This window comes from Oncorhynchus kisutch, linkage group LG15 (assembly GCF_002021735.2).
Source record: "Oncorhynchus kisutch isolate 150728-3 linkage group LG15, Okis_V2, whole genome shotgun sequence".
In the NCBI taxonomy this organism is placed as follows: Eukaryota; Metazoa; Chordata; class Actinopteri; order Salmoniformes; family Salmonidae; genus Oncorhynchus; species Oncorhynchus kisutch.
Window position 1 is genome coordinate 53,331,500 of NC_034188.2, and position 17,323 is coordinate 53,348,822.

At 44.0% G+C, this 17,323-nt stretch overlaps 2 protein-coding genes across 7 annotated transcripts in view; both read right to left on the minus strand.

The window, feature by feature from the left end:
- Positions 1 to 12: 12 nt before the first annotated feature.
- LOC109904769 (SH3KBP1-binding protein 1) lies at positions 13 to 11,184 on the minus strand. 4 transcript variants are annotated; one of them, XM_031790493.1, is made up of 18 exons: positions 10,966 to 11,183; positions 10,708 to 10,775; positions 10,576 to 10,629; positions 10,358 to 10,403; positions 10,172 to 10,245; positions 10,005 to 10,063; positions 9,818 to 9,898; positions 9,552 to 9,722; positions 7,200 to 7,290; positions 6,898 to 7,088; positions 6,598 to 6,713; positions 6,294 to 6,381; positions 6,026 to 6,142; positions 5,375 to 5,563; positions 4,974 to 5,129; positions 4,568 to 4,849; positions 4,331 to 4,463; positions 13 to 3,446 (listed from the first exon to the last, which is right to left on the minus strand). In XM_031790493.1, the coding sequence occupies exons 6-18, from the start codon at positions 10,039 to 10,041 to the stop codon at positions 2,780 to 2,782; spliced, it is 2,319 nt and encodes a 772-aa protein (XP_031646353.1). In that variant the 5' UTR covers positions 10,042 to 10,063; positions 10,172 to 10,245; positions 10,358 to 10,403; positions 10,576 to 10,629; positions 10,708 to 10,775; positions 10,966 to 11,183; the 3' UTR covers positions 13 to 2,779. The 4 variants fall into 4 exon arrangements, with proteins under 4 accessions (XP_031646353.1, XP_031646354.1, XP_031646351.1 ...); XM_031790494.1 differs by having other exon boundaries at positions 5,375 to 5,545; positions 10,966 to 11,180; XM_031790491.1 differs by lacking the exon at positions 10,708 to 10,775 and having other exon boundaries at positions 10,966 to 11,184.
- Positions 11,185 to 13,342: 2,158 nt separating this feature from the next.
- The window catches only part of LOC109904770 (spectrin beta chain, non-erythrocytic 4), a 62,221-nt gene continuing 58,240 nt past the window's right edge, over positions 13,343 to 17,323 (minus strand). For 2 of the 3 annotated variants that reach the window (XM_031790496.1, XM_031790498.1), the window contains one exon: positions 13,349 to 17,303. In XM_031790496.1, coding sequence (XP_031646356.1) covers positions 17,031 to 17,303 — 273 coding nt within the window. In that variant the 3' untranslated portion in view covers positions 13,349 to 17,030. Of the gene's footprint in view, positions 17,304 to 17,323 lie in introns of all 3 variants that reach the window. The other variant, XM_031790497.1, reaches the window with a different exon arrangement.

Below are 17,323 nucleotides of genomic sequence, written 5' to 3' on the forward strand. Positions count from 1 at the left end.
CATAACATTGAATGTTTTACATTTCCATTCAATATGGTTTCTTTTTTTATATAGTCAGAAAATAGGATCGAAATGAACAAAAACATGGGATATTGGGTTAAATGACTACCTTTGGTTTTGTACAATTCCTAACCCATTGGGGAAGATACAAAAACACAGGTACGTGAGGCACTGGGTCGTGATCTGGAAGACGACTTGAAAAAGAATGGTCAGTCGGTCTGATGTAACGAAAGATGAACGATAAAAGTTACCATTGATCTATAGATTCTCCATCGTTTCCTCTTCAACAGTCACCACTGTTGATACTGCGTGTACAGTAGGCTTGTTGATTCATTTAAGCTACAGAGAGCCAACAGTAGTGCAAAACAAGAAGACTGAAAGAAATCTGTAGAGGATATCAGAAAAGTTTAGAAGGTGTGGGCCTATACATCACTTCAGCCTGCAAGCCCGTGATGGTGGAACCCAGTGTTTGGTAAAGACTACTACAGGTCTTTACATTTCTCTTAAAGGGCAACTTCACCACTTTTCAACCAAATCATCAAAAGTTTAAACATTTTAAAAACAGTGATTTTCAAACACTGAGGTTCACCGTGGGGAGCAAGGAAATACTCTCCCTTGGGCTAGAGACTCGTTGCAAGTTTTGAAAATCACGTTTTTTTCTCTCCCTTTAATCCTACACTGTGATGTCAGAAGCATTTAAAAAATATTTTTAACCATAGACACATACGTAGACTCTGGTTTGGTGCTGAAGAATGAGGTTGAAAAATTCCCTTTTAATTCAAATAACCATGACATTCCTGCCACCTGACAGGTGTATCAATAAGCTGATTAAACAGCATGATCATTACACAGGTGCACCTTGTGCTGGGGAATAGAAAAGGCCACTTTACAATGTGCAGCTGTGTCACAACACAATGCCACAGATGTCTCAAATTTTAATGGAGCATGCAATTGGCATGCTGACAGCAGGAACGTCCACCAGAGAATTGAACGCTCATTTCTCTACCAGAGGTGAGCATTTTCTCACTGAAGTCGGTTACAATGCCGAACTGCAGTCAGGTCAAAACCCTGGTGAGGACAAAGAGCACACAGATGAGCTTCCCTGAGACGGTTGATAGTTTGTGTGGAAATATTATTTGGTTGTGCAAACCTAGTTTCATCAGCTGTCCGGGTGGCTGGTCCCAGACAATCCCGCAGTTGAAGGAGCCAGATGTGGAGGCATGGGCTAGCATGGTTACACGTAGTGAGGCCAGTTGGACGTACTGCCAAAATCTCTGAAACGACGTTGGAGGTGGCTTATGGTTTGCACAGCCAAATAATTACATTTCCGCATAAACTATCAGAAACCGTCTCATGGAAGCTCATCTGCGTGCTCATCATCCTCACCAGGGTCTTGACCTGACTGCAGTTTGGCATCGTAACCGACTTCAGTGAGAAAATGCTCACCTTATATGACCACTGGCGCTATGGAGAAGTGTGCTCTTCACAGATTAATCCCGGTCTCAACTGTACTGGGCAGATGGCAGACAGCATATATGGTGTCGTGTGGGCGAGTAGTTTGCTGATGTCAACGTTGTGAACAGAGTGCCCCATGGTGGAGGTGGGGTTATGGTATGGGCAGGCAGAAGCTACAGACAACGAACACAACTGCATTTTATCGATGGCAATTTGAATGCACAGTGAGAGGAGCTATAGGAGGACAGGCTCATTGTAATGGCTCAAATGGAATGAATAGAAATGAGTCAAACATGTGTTTCCATATATTTGATACGGTTCTATTTATTCCATTCCAGCCATTACAATGAGCCTGTCTTCCTCCCACCAGCCTACACTGATGCACAACGATACAGTGACGAGAACCTGAGGCCCATTGTCGTGCTATCCTGACATCTCATGTTTCAGCGTGATAATACACAGCATCATGTCACAAGGATCTGTACACAAGCTGAAAGCTGAAAATGTCCCAGTTCTTCCATGGCCTGCATACTCACTAGACATGTCACTCATTGAGCATGTTTGGGATGCTCTGGATCGATGTGTACGACAGCGTGTTCCAGTTCCTGCCAATCTGCTGGTACTTGGTGGTCAGCTGTCTCAGGGCGGTGTAGAGGTCAGAGAGTCCGGCCGCTCTGCACTGGGCCTGGTCCAGACGCAGGTTCCCAGCAAACACCAACTCCTCCCCACTGCCATTGAAGAGGAGTGGGACAACATTCCACAGGCCACAATCAACAGCCTGATCAACTATGCGAAGTTGTGCTGCACAAGAAAAATGTTGGTCACACCAGATACTGACTGGTTTTCTGATCCACAACCCTACCTTTCTTTTAAGGTATCTGTAACCAACAGATGCATATCTGTATTCCCATGTAAAATCTATAGATTAGGGCCTAATGAATTTATTTTAAATGACTGATTTCCTTATATGAACTGTAACTCAGTAAAATCTCTGAAATTGTTACATGTAGCATTAATATTTTTGTTCAGAGTAATTGAATAAAATGCACTGCTCTACCAAATGCAACAGAACACATTCATACATGGCTGGAGTTATAATTTGCATCACCAATACATTGACCATTTGGATATATTGTATACGAATATTGCCTACGTCACAGCTGGCCTTTTTGAAAACAGAGGAATGACATTTGATATGGATCCTTGATGCTAAACAAGGAAAAGTCCATAAATATTACAATATGTGTCGTTACTAAAGCGCACATGCTCAGGAACACAAAACGCGTCCTTTGTTAGTCCACTCACTCATACATCACAGAGCCAGTCAGAAGCTGGTCTCATTCATAGGGGGTTTAGGACTGGTGGGGGGCACAGGGGAGGAGCTCTCTGGGGTGGCTGCTGCAGCCTCAGGGGGCGGGGCTTCTGTAGTAGGGGAGGTGTCAGCTCGACGAGGTGACACGGGGGTCTGGGAGCGGGTTGGACTAACGATTGTAGCAGGGGCAGGGCTGGGTGAGGTGGGCTGTGGCTGACGCAGTGATGAAGATAAAGACGAGGCGGGAGAGGCTGCAGGGGGGATGGAGAAAGAGGCGGGGGTCCGTAGGCCCAGTCTAGCCTCCAACTCTGAGCATGCGGCCAGGCTGCGCCGCGTGCCCACCTCAGCCCCTCCTGCAGAGTCCGAGACCTTGGCAAGCTCCTGACAACGTTCCACGAAGCTGCCCCTGCGCAGAGACCCCATGCCACCGTCCCGGTCTCTGTCCTGGAGGGCGGTGCGGCTGGGCCGGGGGCTGCCACTGCTGCTGAGGGAAGCCTGGCTCAGACCCAGGTGGTGGGGCTGGAGGCCCAACCCCACCATGGAGAGATTCATATCCCGGGGTTTGGTGAGGGGCACCGGAGGAGCCTGACGGGGCAGGCTACCAGAGAAGGGACCCGAGTTGCTCACACCTCCTCTGGTCCCGCGCTCCCTGGAGCTCTCACTCAGCTGGGACTGCAAACTGCAGAGAGAAGATAAACATGAAATAATATGATCAGTGGCATGTAGATGAAAAAAAAATCTACCAGCCCACAGATTTTCTGCTTTGTAATGTATTAGTATGTATTAGTAAGAACTAATGTGGTATATTGCTCAATTTCATTTCATTTTTTATTTTAACCAAAATATCAGATGAGACAAAATGTTCAGCTGCCCCTTTAAGGGTGGAAGGCTACCGTGGTAACGGGGCTACTGGAGTCATGTCACGTGTGTCTGTAAGTTTTTGGATGTGACTAGTAGGACAGAGCGTCGACAGCGTCTCTTCACTATCAGTTGAAGCAGCAGATTTTAGCTAACACTGAAAAACAACTGCGCGTGTGAAGAAAACAATGTGAACACGAGGACAAAGTCTCACTTTGCTAACTTGAGTAAATTAGACCAACTTTTATGCTTGTGCCAGCGCCTCCAAGAATGAATCTATCAGCGATTCACTCACAGTGCGTGAAGCTGTTGCTGCGTGAGGTGGAATGTAGGATTCCTATTTCTTTGTGCGATTGGCAGCCATGAAACTAAACAGCAGAAATACTGTACTTTGAAAACAGCAACTTTTTCCTGCTACAAATCGCAACTCGCACACACATGCTCATACTTGACTATTTCTTTTATTCACAAACGCAAATGTAATTCTCACATTGTAGAGCCATGCCAACTGACCACCTCCCAACATGGCTGGTGAAGTAGACGTTCTTGTCCGCCAATACCTAAATCTACCGGCATTTGATGGGTGGCGGGTGTTCATTTTATGCCCTGAATATGATGTAATCTTGCAAAAAGGGAGAGCATCAGTGAGTTAACGTATGAAGCTGTATGGGGACATGTAGCAGGTGCCAATGGTGGCTGGTGTACCTGGAGGTGGAGGCTCGGGGGGTGGAGGAGTGGGTGAAGGAGGCAGCGGGACTCATGTCGGGCGTACGGGTCAGAGCCAGGTCACACTGGTCCAACAGCTCCAGGAGCTCCTCCTCTGTGGGGCCGCCCAGCGCTGAGGGACAACCAGACAGAGAACCCAATGTCTATGACACATCACTTAACAAAAAAGCAACAAAAAAAAAGGTCAACACAAAAAGCCACGCAGGTCGTCTTTACCCCTGATGTCCACTTTCCCTGCGATCTCCATGGCGGTGGTCAGGTCCCACATCTGGATGCTACCGTTGGCGTGGCCACTGAAGAGGTAGCGGCGGGGACGTGAGCCGATGCGGCTGGACCCCTCGCACTCGTGCACCATGAAGGAGGTGATGGAGGTGCCGTCCACAGAGCGCACCTCGCACACCCTCTTCCCGTTGGACGAGAGGCGCACGTAGAGTCTGTCTGTGTCGGGGACGACCCTCTGGATAAACACCTGCTGGTCGTCTCGCTCGCCATACGGACCTGTTAAGAGAGGAGCGACGCTCGGTACGGACCATTGCAGTCCTTTCCCTATTGCATCTCTGAAATGTTCACTTCTTATTTAACATTTAAAACCAGTGTCCACTTTTGACACCTGTCTGCTCACCTATCTCAGTGCCGGCAGCACAGCCCCCGTGGCCGTCGATGTCCTCCAAGGAGAGGATCTTGAAGGAGGTGAGGGGGGTGGAGCCTGGCTGGGTGGAGATCATGCCCCTGAAGCGAGTCACCGTCCAGGTCCGCACGTGGTTGTTGTCTGCACACACTGACAACATGACACAACAGGGTTAGGCCAAACATCTGCATGACGGGCCCATCTTGCTGCTTTGTCAGCAGCGTCAATGTTTAATGTAATTGCTGTGTCAGCCGACATCCAAACATCAATCGATCGATCCTAATGAGAAATGTAGCTAAATTAATGAATGTGCCTCATTAGCGGAGACGGTAGAATACGCCGAAAAATGAACAATCACCCCTAGAAGGTGGAGGCTCCCGGCCAACCATTCTCACCTGATATGAGGTGTTTCTCAGAGAGCATGATCTTGGTGACGGGGCTGCGGTGGACCGAGAAGGTCTGGAAGAGCTGGGGCCCAGAGCCCACGGTCTCCGGGTGCTGCACTATGACCCGCACCGTGCCCGAGCTGGTCCCGTAGGCGATCTCGATCCAGTTGCCGCTGTCGCCTGACGACACATTGGGGACTTTTATCCCATACACCATTTTAGCCTCAACGCATGCTGTGTTATGTACCGTGCATATCAAGACATGGAAGTGGATAGTCAGCCGACAGACCCAAAAAGGGAAAGGTGAGGCATTAGGATCGAAATTGATTTAAGTTAGGGTTCATTTTAGGGAAGTGAGGTTAGGTTAAAGATCAGTTTAAAGGTCAGGCAAAGAGTTAGCGAAATGCCACCAGGAATCATTCAAAATCTGCCAGCTGCCTATACAATTACACTGCCTATAAAATGACCATTGCTGACCATAACTGGCAAACAAGTTTTTCAGAAAATGATTGTTTAGCACCATGCATCTATTAAGATTGAATTTCCAATAACCACGATTGACTAATTGATACTTGTTAATCCTTAAAAAAATAAAAAAATAAAATACAGGAAAATCTATTAATTTCAGTGAAGTTCAAAATCGAAAACAGGCAGACATACTTGTTTTGGGCGTGAGGTAGACACTGAGAGCAGTGATGGCGTCCTCCGTGGGGTCGCGGTACAACTCTGTCACTAGGAGGTCATTGTCCTTCATCCTCAATGGAAACTTCTGAACATCTGTTGCCAAGATCACGTCAATGAGAAGTCTATACATTACAAGTGTATTCATATACTACAAACAACTTGTGACTGCATTCTTCTATACGGAAAAACTATTTGAATAGTTTTCCATTATTGCGTCATAGGTAGAAAAGATGACTTCCCTTACCTATATAATATATGGACCCATTGTTACAGCCTAGAATTAGGAAGGAACCGGCAGTATCATAGCTATTAATGGGAACCACATCTTGATTCTGAAAACGGAAAGACAAAAGGAAAACATGAACAACTGATGTACAATACACATATAATATATTGCATTTAGCCAACGCAACATTTTACACATGGGTGGCCCCGGGAATCGAACCCACAATCCTGCCGTTGCAAGGACCACATACATTATTACTACACATAATGTGATGTGTTCTGGTAACGTGACGTCCTTACAGAATGTTTGGACACAACTTCACCTGCCAATGTTTGGTCACCGCATTCCATACTCCCACTTTCCCTGTGTGGCTGGTGGCAATCAGCTGGTTCGCCACGAAGAAGAGAGCCTCCACGGGGACATTCAGACTGAACACACCTGGAGGGAAGCAGGTACAACGGAGACCTATTAGCACACCCACAACTACCTAGAAAAGTGGTCTCTTAAAATACTAAAGTCAACAAACATCCGGAGTGAGTTAACTACATCATAGCTATAATATTGGTTTTAAACACTGGCGCTTTACTTTTAGAGTTGTGAGTTCATCCGTTTGCAGACTGACCTATCTCGTTGCCGTTGCCGTCGGGACAGATAGTCCACAGGATGATCTCTGTGCCCGAGGCCACGGCCACCATCTTATCGTTGTCTCCCAGGGAGCCGCCCATCACCTTGGCGTTGAGCGCCACCCCGTCAATCACCCAGTCCAGGCGGGGGCTGGTGAACACCTGCTGCCAGCCCGTAGACTCCTTCACTCTGATGGACGAGGACGGCGCAGTTTAACACCCTCGACTGTCCTTACCCCCTAAAAGAATTACTGATTCATATGACACTGTGATATCGTACACGGAAGTCCCGTGTTCTTACCGGTAACAAACAACAAACTGGGCATAAGCCACAGCGATCCAGTTGTGGTGGCCACAGATGATGCGGACCATGCCTGGGTCTGCAAGCTGAGCTGTGTCGGAAGGGAAAGAGGAACAGGCGTGGAGGAATGTGAACCCTCCTTTTTGATAATATTCCCTTAACAAATAAAATGGCTCCAGGTTAGAGCGTTTACTTTTCAATACAGGGACCACCGACGGTTCACTCTAAACCCTAGCTGTCTCCGTGCACAGACCTGCACCTTGAGACTATCTGCGTCGGTTTGCACCGACTCCCCACACATCCAACCCCTTACACATAAACTTACAAAACAACACAGTCCTTTTTTTTGGAGCCACACTCGCTCGGCGCCAGCCCCGCCCAATATCCGACATCAGGACAGATTTTTCTCTGCATCCCGACCCACCCACATAGAATTACTAAGAGAGCTGATCCTTGACTCTATCAATTTTTTTGATTGTTTTTATAACTCCAGAGTAATCGACAATTAGGCCATTCCCCGTTCCCTGCATGAATGAGTTTGTCTGCATCTCTATTCAACATTTGGATAAAATGAAACCATGCCATGAATTAAGAATGATAGTCCTATCTTCTTATTTTCAAAGCAACACTTCACAACTCAAATTGCTTTGAAAAAGAGACTTCCAATTCCCAAATTAAAGCCTATAGCCAACATAACAAAATACCCTGACATTCAATATGGGTTAGATAACCAACTAGTTTAATTGAAACTTAAACATTTCCCAGAATTTAATAGGCTATAGGGCTGCAAAAATTGCTTGTATTCATTTAGTAGGCTATTGGCTACTCAAACTTTTACCAGCTGCAGATTTAAACTTTATATGGCCTGCATACGGTCTAAATGAACGATAGCCTGAATTAATGTAGCCTAATAATTAACTCCTCCGTTCCAAAAATACTGAATCTTAGGAGTAGATTCCTACAGGAAGATGGGTTTTCATTTTACTAAATGGCTTGGAAAGTCACGGTATTTAACCAACTTTAAAGTTATTTTTTAAGAGAGTGGTGTGTGTGCGCAGGCAGCTCGAGATTATTTGATTGACAGCTGTCGAGTGATGGACGTTAGACCCGCTTCAGAAGCGGCATTCCTTTACAGACAAGTAAAATACCCATTCAGCGGTGCTTCGAAAACTATCTCCAGAGAACATTTCGTGTCGGCATTTAAAAAGTCGTAGTGTACCCAGACAAACTAACATGCCGTAGCCGAGGCGCTTTCAAGGGTATATGACTGCGGTAGATAAAACTACATTGCCCAGCTCTAGCGGTGATAAATACGTAATAGGACCATTATTCTGCATTGTGAATTGACATGGAATTTTATGATTTTTTTCTTACCGTTTTAACGGGAAAAAACTATTTAAAAAAAAAAGGCAGTTTAAATGTTAAGCGATAGAATGCATGTGACAAATGGAATCTACCTCTTCTATTACTTGTTGTTTTTTACTTGACTCTCATTGTTATTATTGATATTGGTTGTACTGCACTGTCGAGGGAACTACCACATAAGCATTTTGCTGCACATTTTCAACATCAAATTTTACAAGTCACACACATATTTAAACAGATGTTATTGCGGCGTGTAGCAAAATGCTCGTAAAATGTGCATGTTAAATGAGTATGTTAAATGTGCGTGTTAAATGAGTATGTTAAATGTGCGTGTTAAATGAGTATGTTAAATGTGCGTGTTAAATGAGTATGTTAAATGTGCGTGTTAAATGAGTATGTTAAATGTGCGTGTTAAATGAGTATGTTAAATGTGCGTGTTAAATGAGTATGTTAAATGTGCGTGTTAAATGAGTATGTTAAATGTGCGTGTTAAATGAGTATGTTAAATGTGCGTGTTAAATGAGTATGTTAAATGTGCGTGTTAAATGAGTATGTTAAATGTGCGTGTTAAATGAGTATGTTAAATGTGTGTGTTAAATGAGTATGTTAAATGTGTGTGTTAAATGAGTATGTTAAATGTGTGTGTTAAATGAGTATGTTAAATGTGTGTGTTAAATGAGTATGTTAAATGTGTGTGTTAAATGAGTATGTTAAATGTGTGTGTTAAATGAGTATGTTAAATGTGTGTGTTAAATGAGTATGTTAAATGTGTGTGTTAAATGAGTATGTTAAATGTGTGTGTTAAATGAGTATGTTAAATGTGTGTGTTAAATGAGTATGTTAAATGTGCGTGTTAAATGAGTATGTTAAATGGGCGTGTTAAATGAGTATGTTAAATGTGCGTGTTAAATGAGTATGTTAAATGTGCGTGTTAAATGAGTATGTTAAATGGGCATGTTAAATGTGTATGTGAGTCCGAGGCCTTACCACCACTTATCCTCTCCTCCACCGTTGCTTTACCCAGTATGCCCGCGTTGCCCAGGTTGGGTGGCATAGTGTTGCTGCGTCTCACTGGAGCGCTCTCCATGGGCAAGGCACGCCCACCCATATACTGAGGCCCCGCCACACTATGACGGTTCCGCCGCTTCGCCGGGTACACTGGTCCAGAGGAGGAGATGATCAGGAAATCAAACCTAACACACACACTTTGCCTGCCCTTGAAGTGTATTCAAATCTAGAGTAGATCAGCCTACCTGGAGGTGGGAGATAGCCATTGAAGAGCACGTTTCCACAGGAGGATCGGTCCAGCTCGTCACAAAGCTGCAGCTTACGCACTGAGGAAGAGAAAAAAAGTAACCAAGGTGGAGACACTAACACACACAAAGAAAGACAGCCTCTCATTCACAGCTGTATTTGACTAGCTGCTGGCCATTTTCTTACCCAACGGCGTGATTCCATAGAACTCTGCTTCATGCATGAGCAGGTGCACATTTATGGACCTAAAAAGAAAGGTTAAGAAATCTAACTTGGGAAAACAACTTACCATCAAGGCTGACTATATATTTGACTTATTAAATGTAAACGAATGTAACCAGAGGAATCAGCACCTGGGAAACAACTCTTTGGTGCGCAGGAAGTTCAGTATGGGAGTAAAGAGAGATGGGTCCCGATCTATGAAGATCTGTGGGAGATACAGTTCAGCAGTACATTACAAATGTGTTATATGTAGGCCTAAGTGGTTGCCACTATCAAATAGTTTTATATATACACATAGCCCATCTATGACAACTTACCGCTCCAGTTTCATCCTTCAAGGTTGAGATCCTCCCACTTAGAAGACTGGCAGAGACAACACAACTCACTAGTTAGCATCACTTTGTAAGGTCTACAGCAAATGACCATATGCCATTACTATGTCCAGGTAATGAATGAGTTGGAGTGAGTCATTATGAAGACACCTGTGACTTTAATAAAGGCATTGGCCTATGTCTCAAAATAAATAGCTACCTACCTTGAGAAAAAGGAGTCTGGGACCCATGCCAATGTCTGTTTGGAGGTGCTGAACCTGAAACAACACGATCACTCAAATGAGCATAGTTTGATCATGTTCAAAACCATTAAGAAATTAGCAAGCGAACATTACCTAGAGTTGCACGTTCCAGCCGCACTGTGAAGTCAGTAGCTAACGTTACTGTCAGAGAGAACGTTAAGCTGGAAAAATATTTAACTATGAATAGTTAGTTTGCTAACTTAGGACAATGTTACATGCTGGCTATCTAGTTAGCTAGCTAGCCAGCCAGCCAGCAACTTTTAGATAGCTAACGTTAGTTAGCATCCACCCACCAACAATAGCTTGCTGGCGGTAACTTAGCTAGCTATTCAAAGTAATCCCAGTCCTCACCTTTTTCCTCCAACGTTTAAATGGATAATGTCTCCGGTCCTTGCCATATTAGCCATATTTTAAAATGTGGGAATGTTCATGCATTGCCCACAAAGTAAATAATTGAGTTAGTCCATCACAATAAGTATTTAGACAAAGACAACGTTAGCCACATAATTGTTTCTGCTGCAACTTCCTGAAAGCAGAACGTCTTACTGTGGTGTCTGACAGTCGACAACAACCAAATTGTCATCGCCACGGCGCCACCAGGTGTTCTGGAGTGCAAAGTACAGGCACAGTTTACCCAATCACTGTTTTTACAGTATATTTATTTTTTATTTAATTAGGCAAGTCAGTTAAAAACAAATTCTTATTTACAATGATGGCCTAGAAACAGTGGGTTAATTGCCTTGTTCAGGGGCAGAACAACAGATGTTTATCTTGTCAGCTCAGGGATTTGATCTAGCAACCTTTTGGTTGCTAGCGCAAGGCTCAAACCACTAGGCTACCTGCCGCCCAGTAGGCTCCCTGCCGCCCAGTAGGCTACCTGCCGCCCAGTAGTCTACCTGCCGCCCATTAGGCTACAATCAACGTTTGACATAATGCATATGATCTGGTCAGTATATACACTACATGACCAAAAGTATGTGGACACCTGCTCGTCGAACATCTCATTCCAAAAGCATGGGCATTAATATGTAGTTGCTGCTATAACAGCCTCCACTCTTCTGGTAAGGCTTTCCACTAAATGTCGTAACATTTCTGTGGGGACTTGCTTCCATTCAGCCACAAGAGCACTAGTGGAGGTAGGGCACTGATCTGGGCAATTAGGCCTGGCTCGCAGTCTGCGTTCCAATTGATCCCAAAGGTGTTCGATGGGGTTGAGGTCAGGACTCTGTGCAGGCCAGTCAATTTCTTCCACTCCGATCTCGACAAACCATTTCTGTATGCACCTCACTTCGTGCATTGTTATGCTGAAACAGCAAAGGGCCTTCCTCAAACTGTTGACACAAAGCTGGAAGTACAGAATCATCTAGAATGTCATTGTAAGCTGTAGCGTTAAGATTTCCCTTCACTGGAATTAAGGGGCCTAACCCGAACCATGAAAACGAGTCAAAGAGCATTATTCCTCCTCCACCAAACTTTACAGTTGGCACTATGCATTCAGACAAGTAGCATTCTCCTGGCATCCGCTAAACCCAGATTTTTCTTTTGGACTGCCAGATGGTGAGTGTAATTCATCACTCCAGAGAACGTGTTTCCATTTCTCCAGAGTTCAATGGCGGTGAGCTTTACACCACTCCAGCCGATGTTTGGCATCGCGAATGGGGATCTTAGGCTTGTGTGCGGCTACTCAGCCATGGAAACCCATTTTATGAAGCTCCTGACAAACAGTTCTTGTGCTGACGTTGGAACTTGGCAGTGAGTGCTGCAACCGAGGACAGACAATTTTTACGTGGTTCATCACTCAGCATTCCCATTCTGGGAGCTTGTGTGGCCTACCACTTCGTGGCCTACCACTTCACAATAATAGCACTTACAGTTGACAGGGGCATCTCTAGCAGGGCAGGAATTTGACGAACTGACTTGTTGGAAAGGTGGCATCCTATGACAGTGCCAGGTTGAAAGTCAACAAGCTCTTCAGTAAGGCCCTTCAACTGCCAATGTTTGTCTATGGAGATTGTATGGCTGTGTGCTCAATTTTATACACCTGTCAGGAATGGGTGGGGCTGAAATGGCAAAATCCACAAATTTGAAGGGGTGTCCACATATTTTTGTATATATGGTGTATCTACTCAGGGTGGAGGTGACAGTGACATAACAGACAGGAAGTAAAAACAGAAAGTTCCCCTCACAACTGGGCTCCAAGCAACTAGGCACATTGGTTTACAGGCATGCTGAACATTATCACAATGAATCAAAGCATTATTCATTCAATACATGTAAAACTGCGTAAACAGATCAAATGTTTGAAGGTCTGTAGTTGTTAGCTTCAATAATATTATGTGGACTTGCTGCTATTTTGTCCCTGGCTGTAGTAGCAGTGACATATTAATGTATGTTTTTATGCATGAGCAGTGTTAATACTAAAATACTTATCAAATACAGTAAATTAACCGAACTGCTTTGCTTTATCTTGGCCAGGTCGCAGTTGTAAATGAGAACATGTTCTCAACTTGCCTACCTGGTTAGATAAAAGGTGAAATACATTTAAATTTTTTATAAAAAAATATATTTAAAAAATACTTTACACCTTTTTCTAATTATGTAAAGAAGAGTGAATGTAACTAGAAGTATTGGTCCAACATGGCCCTTTGGCCTGCATATATTTGTAGAGCCAATTGACAAGACGTTGGCATTGAACTGCACATGCAAACAAAATTAACAACACAGGGAGTTTTTTTTTTCAATATCACAATTTGTATTTATCATTTCAAAGAAACAACTGTACACAGTCAATGGTTTTAAGTTGGATCTGTTTTATACATTATTATTCATTCATTCACCTTTTCCATGTACGTAAGTGTGTCACCCCATTATTGTTCAGTGATTGTATAGCGACGGGATGAGACTTCAAAACATGCAGAGCAGTATCATAATAGCGACTATGTAATTCATGCAACTTCTGTGTCCTGATATTGTGATGTTTTCCATTGATGTTGTACAAATGAACCATTTGCCCCATGAATATTCCCCCCCCCCCAAAAAACAACAACATTTTTTCCTTTTCACAGCAAAAAAAAACCTAACGTAATTCTTTCTTTACAAAAAATACATTAAGCAATTACATATTGTACAGGTCATCAAGCTGTTGAAATTTGCAAACACATCCATTCAGTAGTTCCCTAAAAACAGTGGTGCTCTAGGGTCAAAGGTCAGGAAATGAACAGTAGGTGTTGAGCATTGACTTAGTTAAACAAGTAACCCTGGATGAAAACAGCAACGAAATCATTATTCCCTGAAATGAAAAAAAGAACGTATTCTAGAAAATACGGATTTGAGTTTATAATGGCATTAGACTATTGATTTGTAACGGTTGCGGTGTGAATGCTTTCATGAAGGAAGCACTCCAGGACTTAACGCACATCACACATTACAGATGCCCAGTTACGCAATGTTCTAACATAACTGAAACATCACGACTGCACAGCTAATACAGAAGCATTGTATCAATAATGAGATTCCTCTCACAAGTCTCCCTGTGACACGCTAATGCTTGTGTGCATCAACTGCAGGTTATAAAATTGTGCTTTCTAGTCATTAACAACATCCAGCTGGTTTGTAATTTGAAAGTCTATAAGCTCAAATTGCCCTCTGTGCGACAGAAAAGTACAGGATAACATGGATCGGGCCCTTGGCCAAGACAACAGACGGGTTGGCCAACATTTGGAAAAATGACTACTGGTCATTTATCCAGATAGCTACTGAATGAAACCTTAGCATGAATAATTGTATAGGCATGTTTGGCTTTAGGATGTAATTGTACTTCATGCTCTGTAGCTGGAAGTCCAGCTGTTAGTAAAGTGTAACAAGCAAGACAAGATAAACAGCCATATGAAATCTCATATCACGGTTGAACATGATACGCTCACACTTTTCAGGCTGGTGTACTTCATGTTCATTCATGAAAATAATTCAAACCTCATTCTCCTGTAATCCAATAAACACATTTCCCTCTAGGACCCTGAAGCACCACTGCTCCTCAAGCAATAGCACTGTGCAATGGGGGAGCGTTTTAGTGCAAAGGAAAAGTTGCATATAAATTCTCGTTTCGCATCAACAATGAGTTCCTGGCCACCTCACGAAGCCACCATAATACTTGGACCGCATACCATCTGTTTAGAGTGAGACTATGGCATACAAATAGGAGATCTGTGACAGGAGTACACAGAGAACGCAATGGTAAGCAACATTTCCAAACAAAGTTACCATTCGGAGACATCCAAATTAGTGTTAAGACAGTTACGTACATCAATTTGAGACCAACTCGTTTTTATTGAGCATATTGTTTTTGGAATGAGACCATCCTCCATACGAGCTGCCCAGGCAAGATTAGAGTAGACTTAACAACAGATAGTAGTGAATACTGCACAGTGAAACTCCTGAATGCAAGAATTCAGCAGACTAGCAGTTTATTGCTAGAATCCTCCCCACTACACTATGCTAATTGTACTGTATGCCACGCAGTCGTGTGTCATACGAGTCTCAAAATTCACCACAGAATCTCATAGATGTCCACAGTGCCCTATTTGAGTGTGTCCTCTGTCATGTATTGTACTGCATTTCACATTCCATGTGATAGTTGTGTTCATTCAAAAATAAGTTCTGCTGATCCTTGCCTTGTTGTGTCCAACAAGCGTTATGGATTGCACTGATTTGGCATTCAACGCCTATATAGATGCATAAAATGTGTTTTAAAAAAAACAAGGTAGAAAAAGCTACTCAGGAAAGAGCTCATGATATTTGCACTGTACTATCTCGTCGCCGTCACTCCTCACTTCTGTACAAATCTCTGATGTAAGGAACAGGCAAAGGATTTGTCCACTAGCTTCCATAATGCAAGACTTCCCGTTACCAAATATGGCTTTGCAGTGCTAAGACAAACAGACAATTGTATTGTATGATGCATGGAGAGGAACAAAGTGAACATTGTTGCTGATAGCTACATACTGTGAGAGGAACAAGAGATTTATCCCAAGCAAGACATGCATGTGATTCATTCATCCAGAAGCTTTTGTTTACATCCATCTGACATCGACTTGCACTCCTGAGGCCTTGGAGTGACCAATCGGCACCGTATTACTTCTGTGTGGCCCCTGAACTTAGATCCTTGCTGTGTCCTCATCAACTCCTGTGGTTAGTTGAGCTGTTAGAAGCCTGGCCTGTGGAACGGCAGTGCCTGGAAGACTGAGGGAGAACTGAGGACGCAGATGTGAACAAAAAAACCTGAGCTATGAAAACCCTGGGAGTAGTGAGCAGCTGAACAGACACACACACACACACACACACACACACACGCTCAGACACACACAACTTAATTTATCTTTGACTGTCTATAAAAAGCATTGTGATATTTTCTGAATGGACAAAAATAATGTTGACTGGGTATGTGGATTGCGATTACCACCATCTGATAGTCTTTGAGAAGAAAGGGGGAGGATTTGGTCTTGTGAGATGGCTTCCAGTCCTATCCCTCTGGTGCTGGGTGGCTATGGCTGCTGGGTCCCTGGGGGCCTCTCGGGGGCCCCAGATGAAGGCATAGCTGAGTATGGCCGTGGGGGCCAGCCTAGCCTCCGGGTAAGGGTTCCAGGTCATCCATTCAAAAGCCAGAACAAGCTTTGTGAAGACTGTTGTTACCTGCCTCTTCTCTTTCTCCTCTGGCTCAATGTTGAATTGTACAAATTCAATTTGGATGAGTTTGATGATATTACAGTTTTGTACTGAAGAAAGTCAAAGTGAGAAAAGAGAGTCCAGAAAAGAATGATGGCAGAGTGAACGAGCAGAAATACAAAAAAGGAAACAGAAAATAATTGTTCTCCAAAAAGAGGCCAGTTGTGTCAAACATTTAGGCATATTTCATTCTCTTTTGTTTGGGAGTATACAATTGGATGTTCTAGACATACAATACATAAATAGACAGACAAGAGTTACATACAGATACAGCTCATCTCTTACAAAAAATAAAACGTAAAACGTTAGGAGCTACTTTTTCATACTACCAGTGACAACCCTCTTGTTACATGAGTGTCCATCTCTCTCACATTGCTGCCCTGACGAGGAGGATCTGCTTTCTGCAGTGCACCGGTGTCACCACTAGAGGACAGAGGTGGAACGAGCCAGGCAATAAGTGTTAGTGACCAGGTCTGACACCCTCAGAGCAACAGAGATAAAGAGAGAGGGCAACGAGGAGGGGCACACTGATATTCGTGCTTCAAATCCCTCATGTCAGTTCACCAGGGTGATTTTCCTGTCTTTTTCGACACTAAACAGAACTGACGCAGACAGATGAGAGGAAAGGGTTGGGTCTTGACTGGGAGTCTTTTATACCCCTCTCCCTTTCCCCCACCCACCGCACAACATCAAACTCATTTCTTCTTGCTGGACTTTTCTGAACGCTTGGTGTCCGATTTGGTCTCACCCTTATCCGACCTCTCAGAGCGCTCGGCTCTCTGCGGCCTTTCCCCCCGGTCAGACTTTTCTCCCCGCTCTGACTTGTTATCGGCCTTGCTACCGTCGCGGCGCGTGCCCTCGTCCGTGGATGAGGTAGTAGGCTGGGGCTGACCCCATTTGGCAATCTCCTCATGCTCTGCGATGCTCTTGTTGATGTTGGTGGTCCAGGCCTTTAGATCATCCTGTGACTCGGAGAGAGAAAGGGAGA

What these genes read in the sequence shown, in the direction of transcription:
- LOC109904769 (XM_031790491.1), bottom strand. Translation starts at nt 11,021, where the DNA reads ATGGCTAATATGGCAAGGACCGGAGACATTATCCATTTAAACGTTGGA. An exon ending in CTATGGAATCACGCCGTTGG is followed by an intron (nt 9,899 to 10,004) that starts GTAAGAAAATGG and finishes TCTCTTCCTCAG; the next exon opens with TGCGTAAGCTGCAGCTTTGT. An exon ending in TGCTGCCGGCACTGAGATAG is followed by an intron (nt 4,850 to 4,973) that starts GTGAGCAGACAG and finishes CTCTCTTAACAG; the next exon opens with GTCCGTATGGCGAGCGAGAC.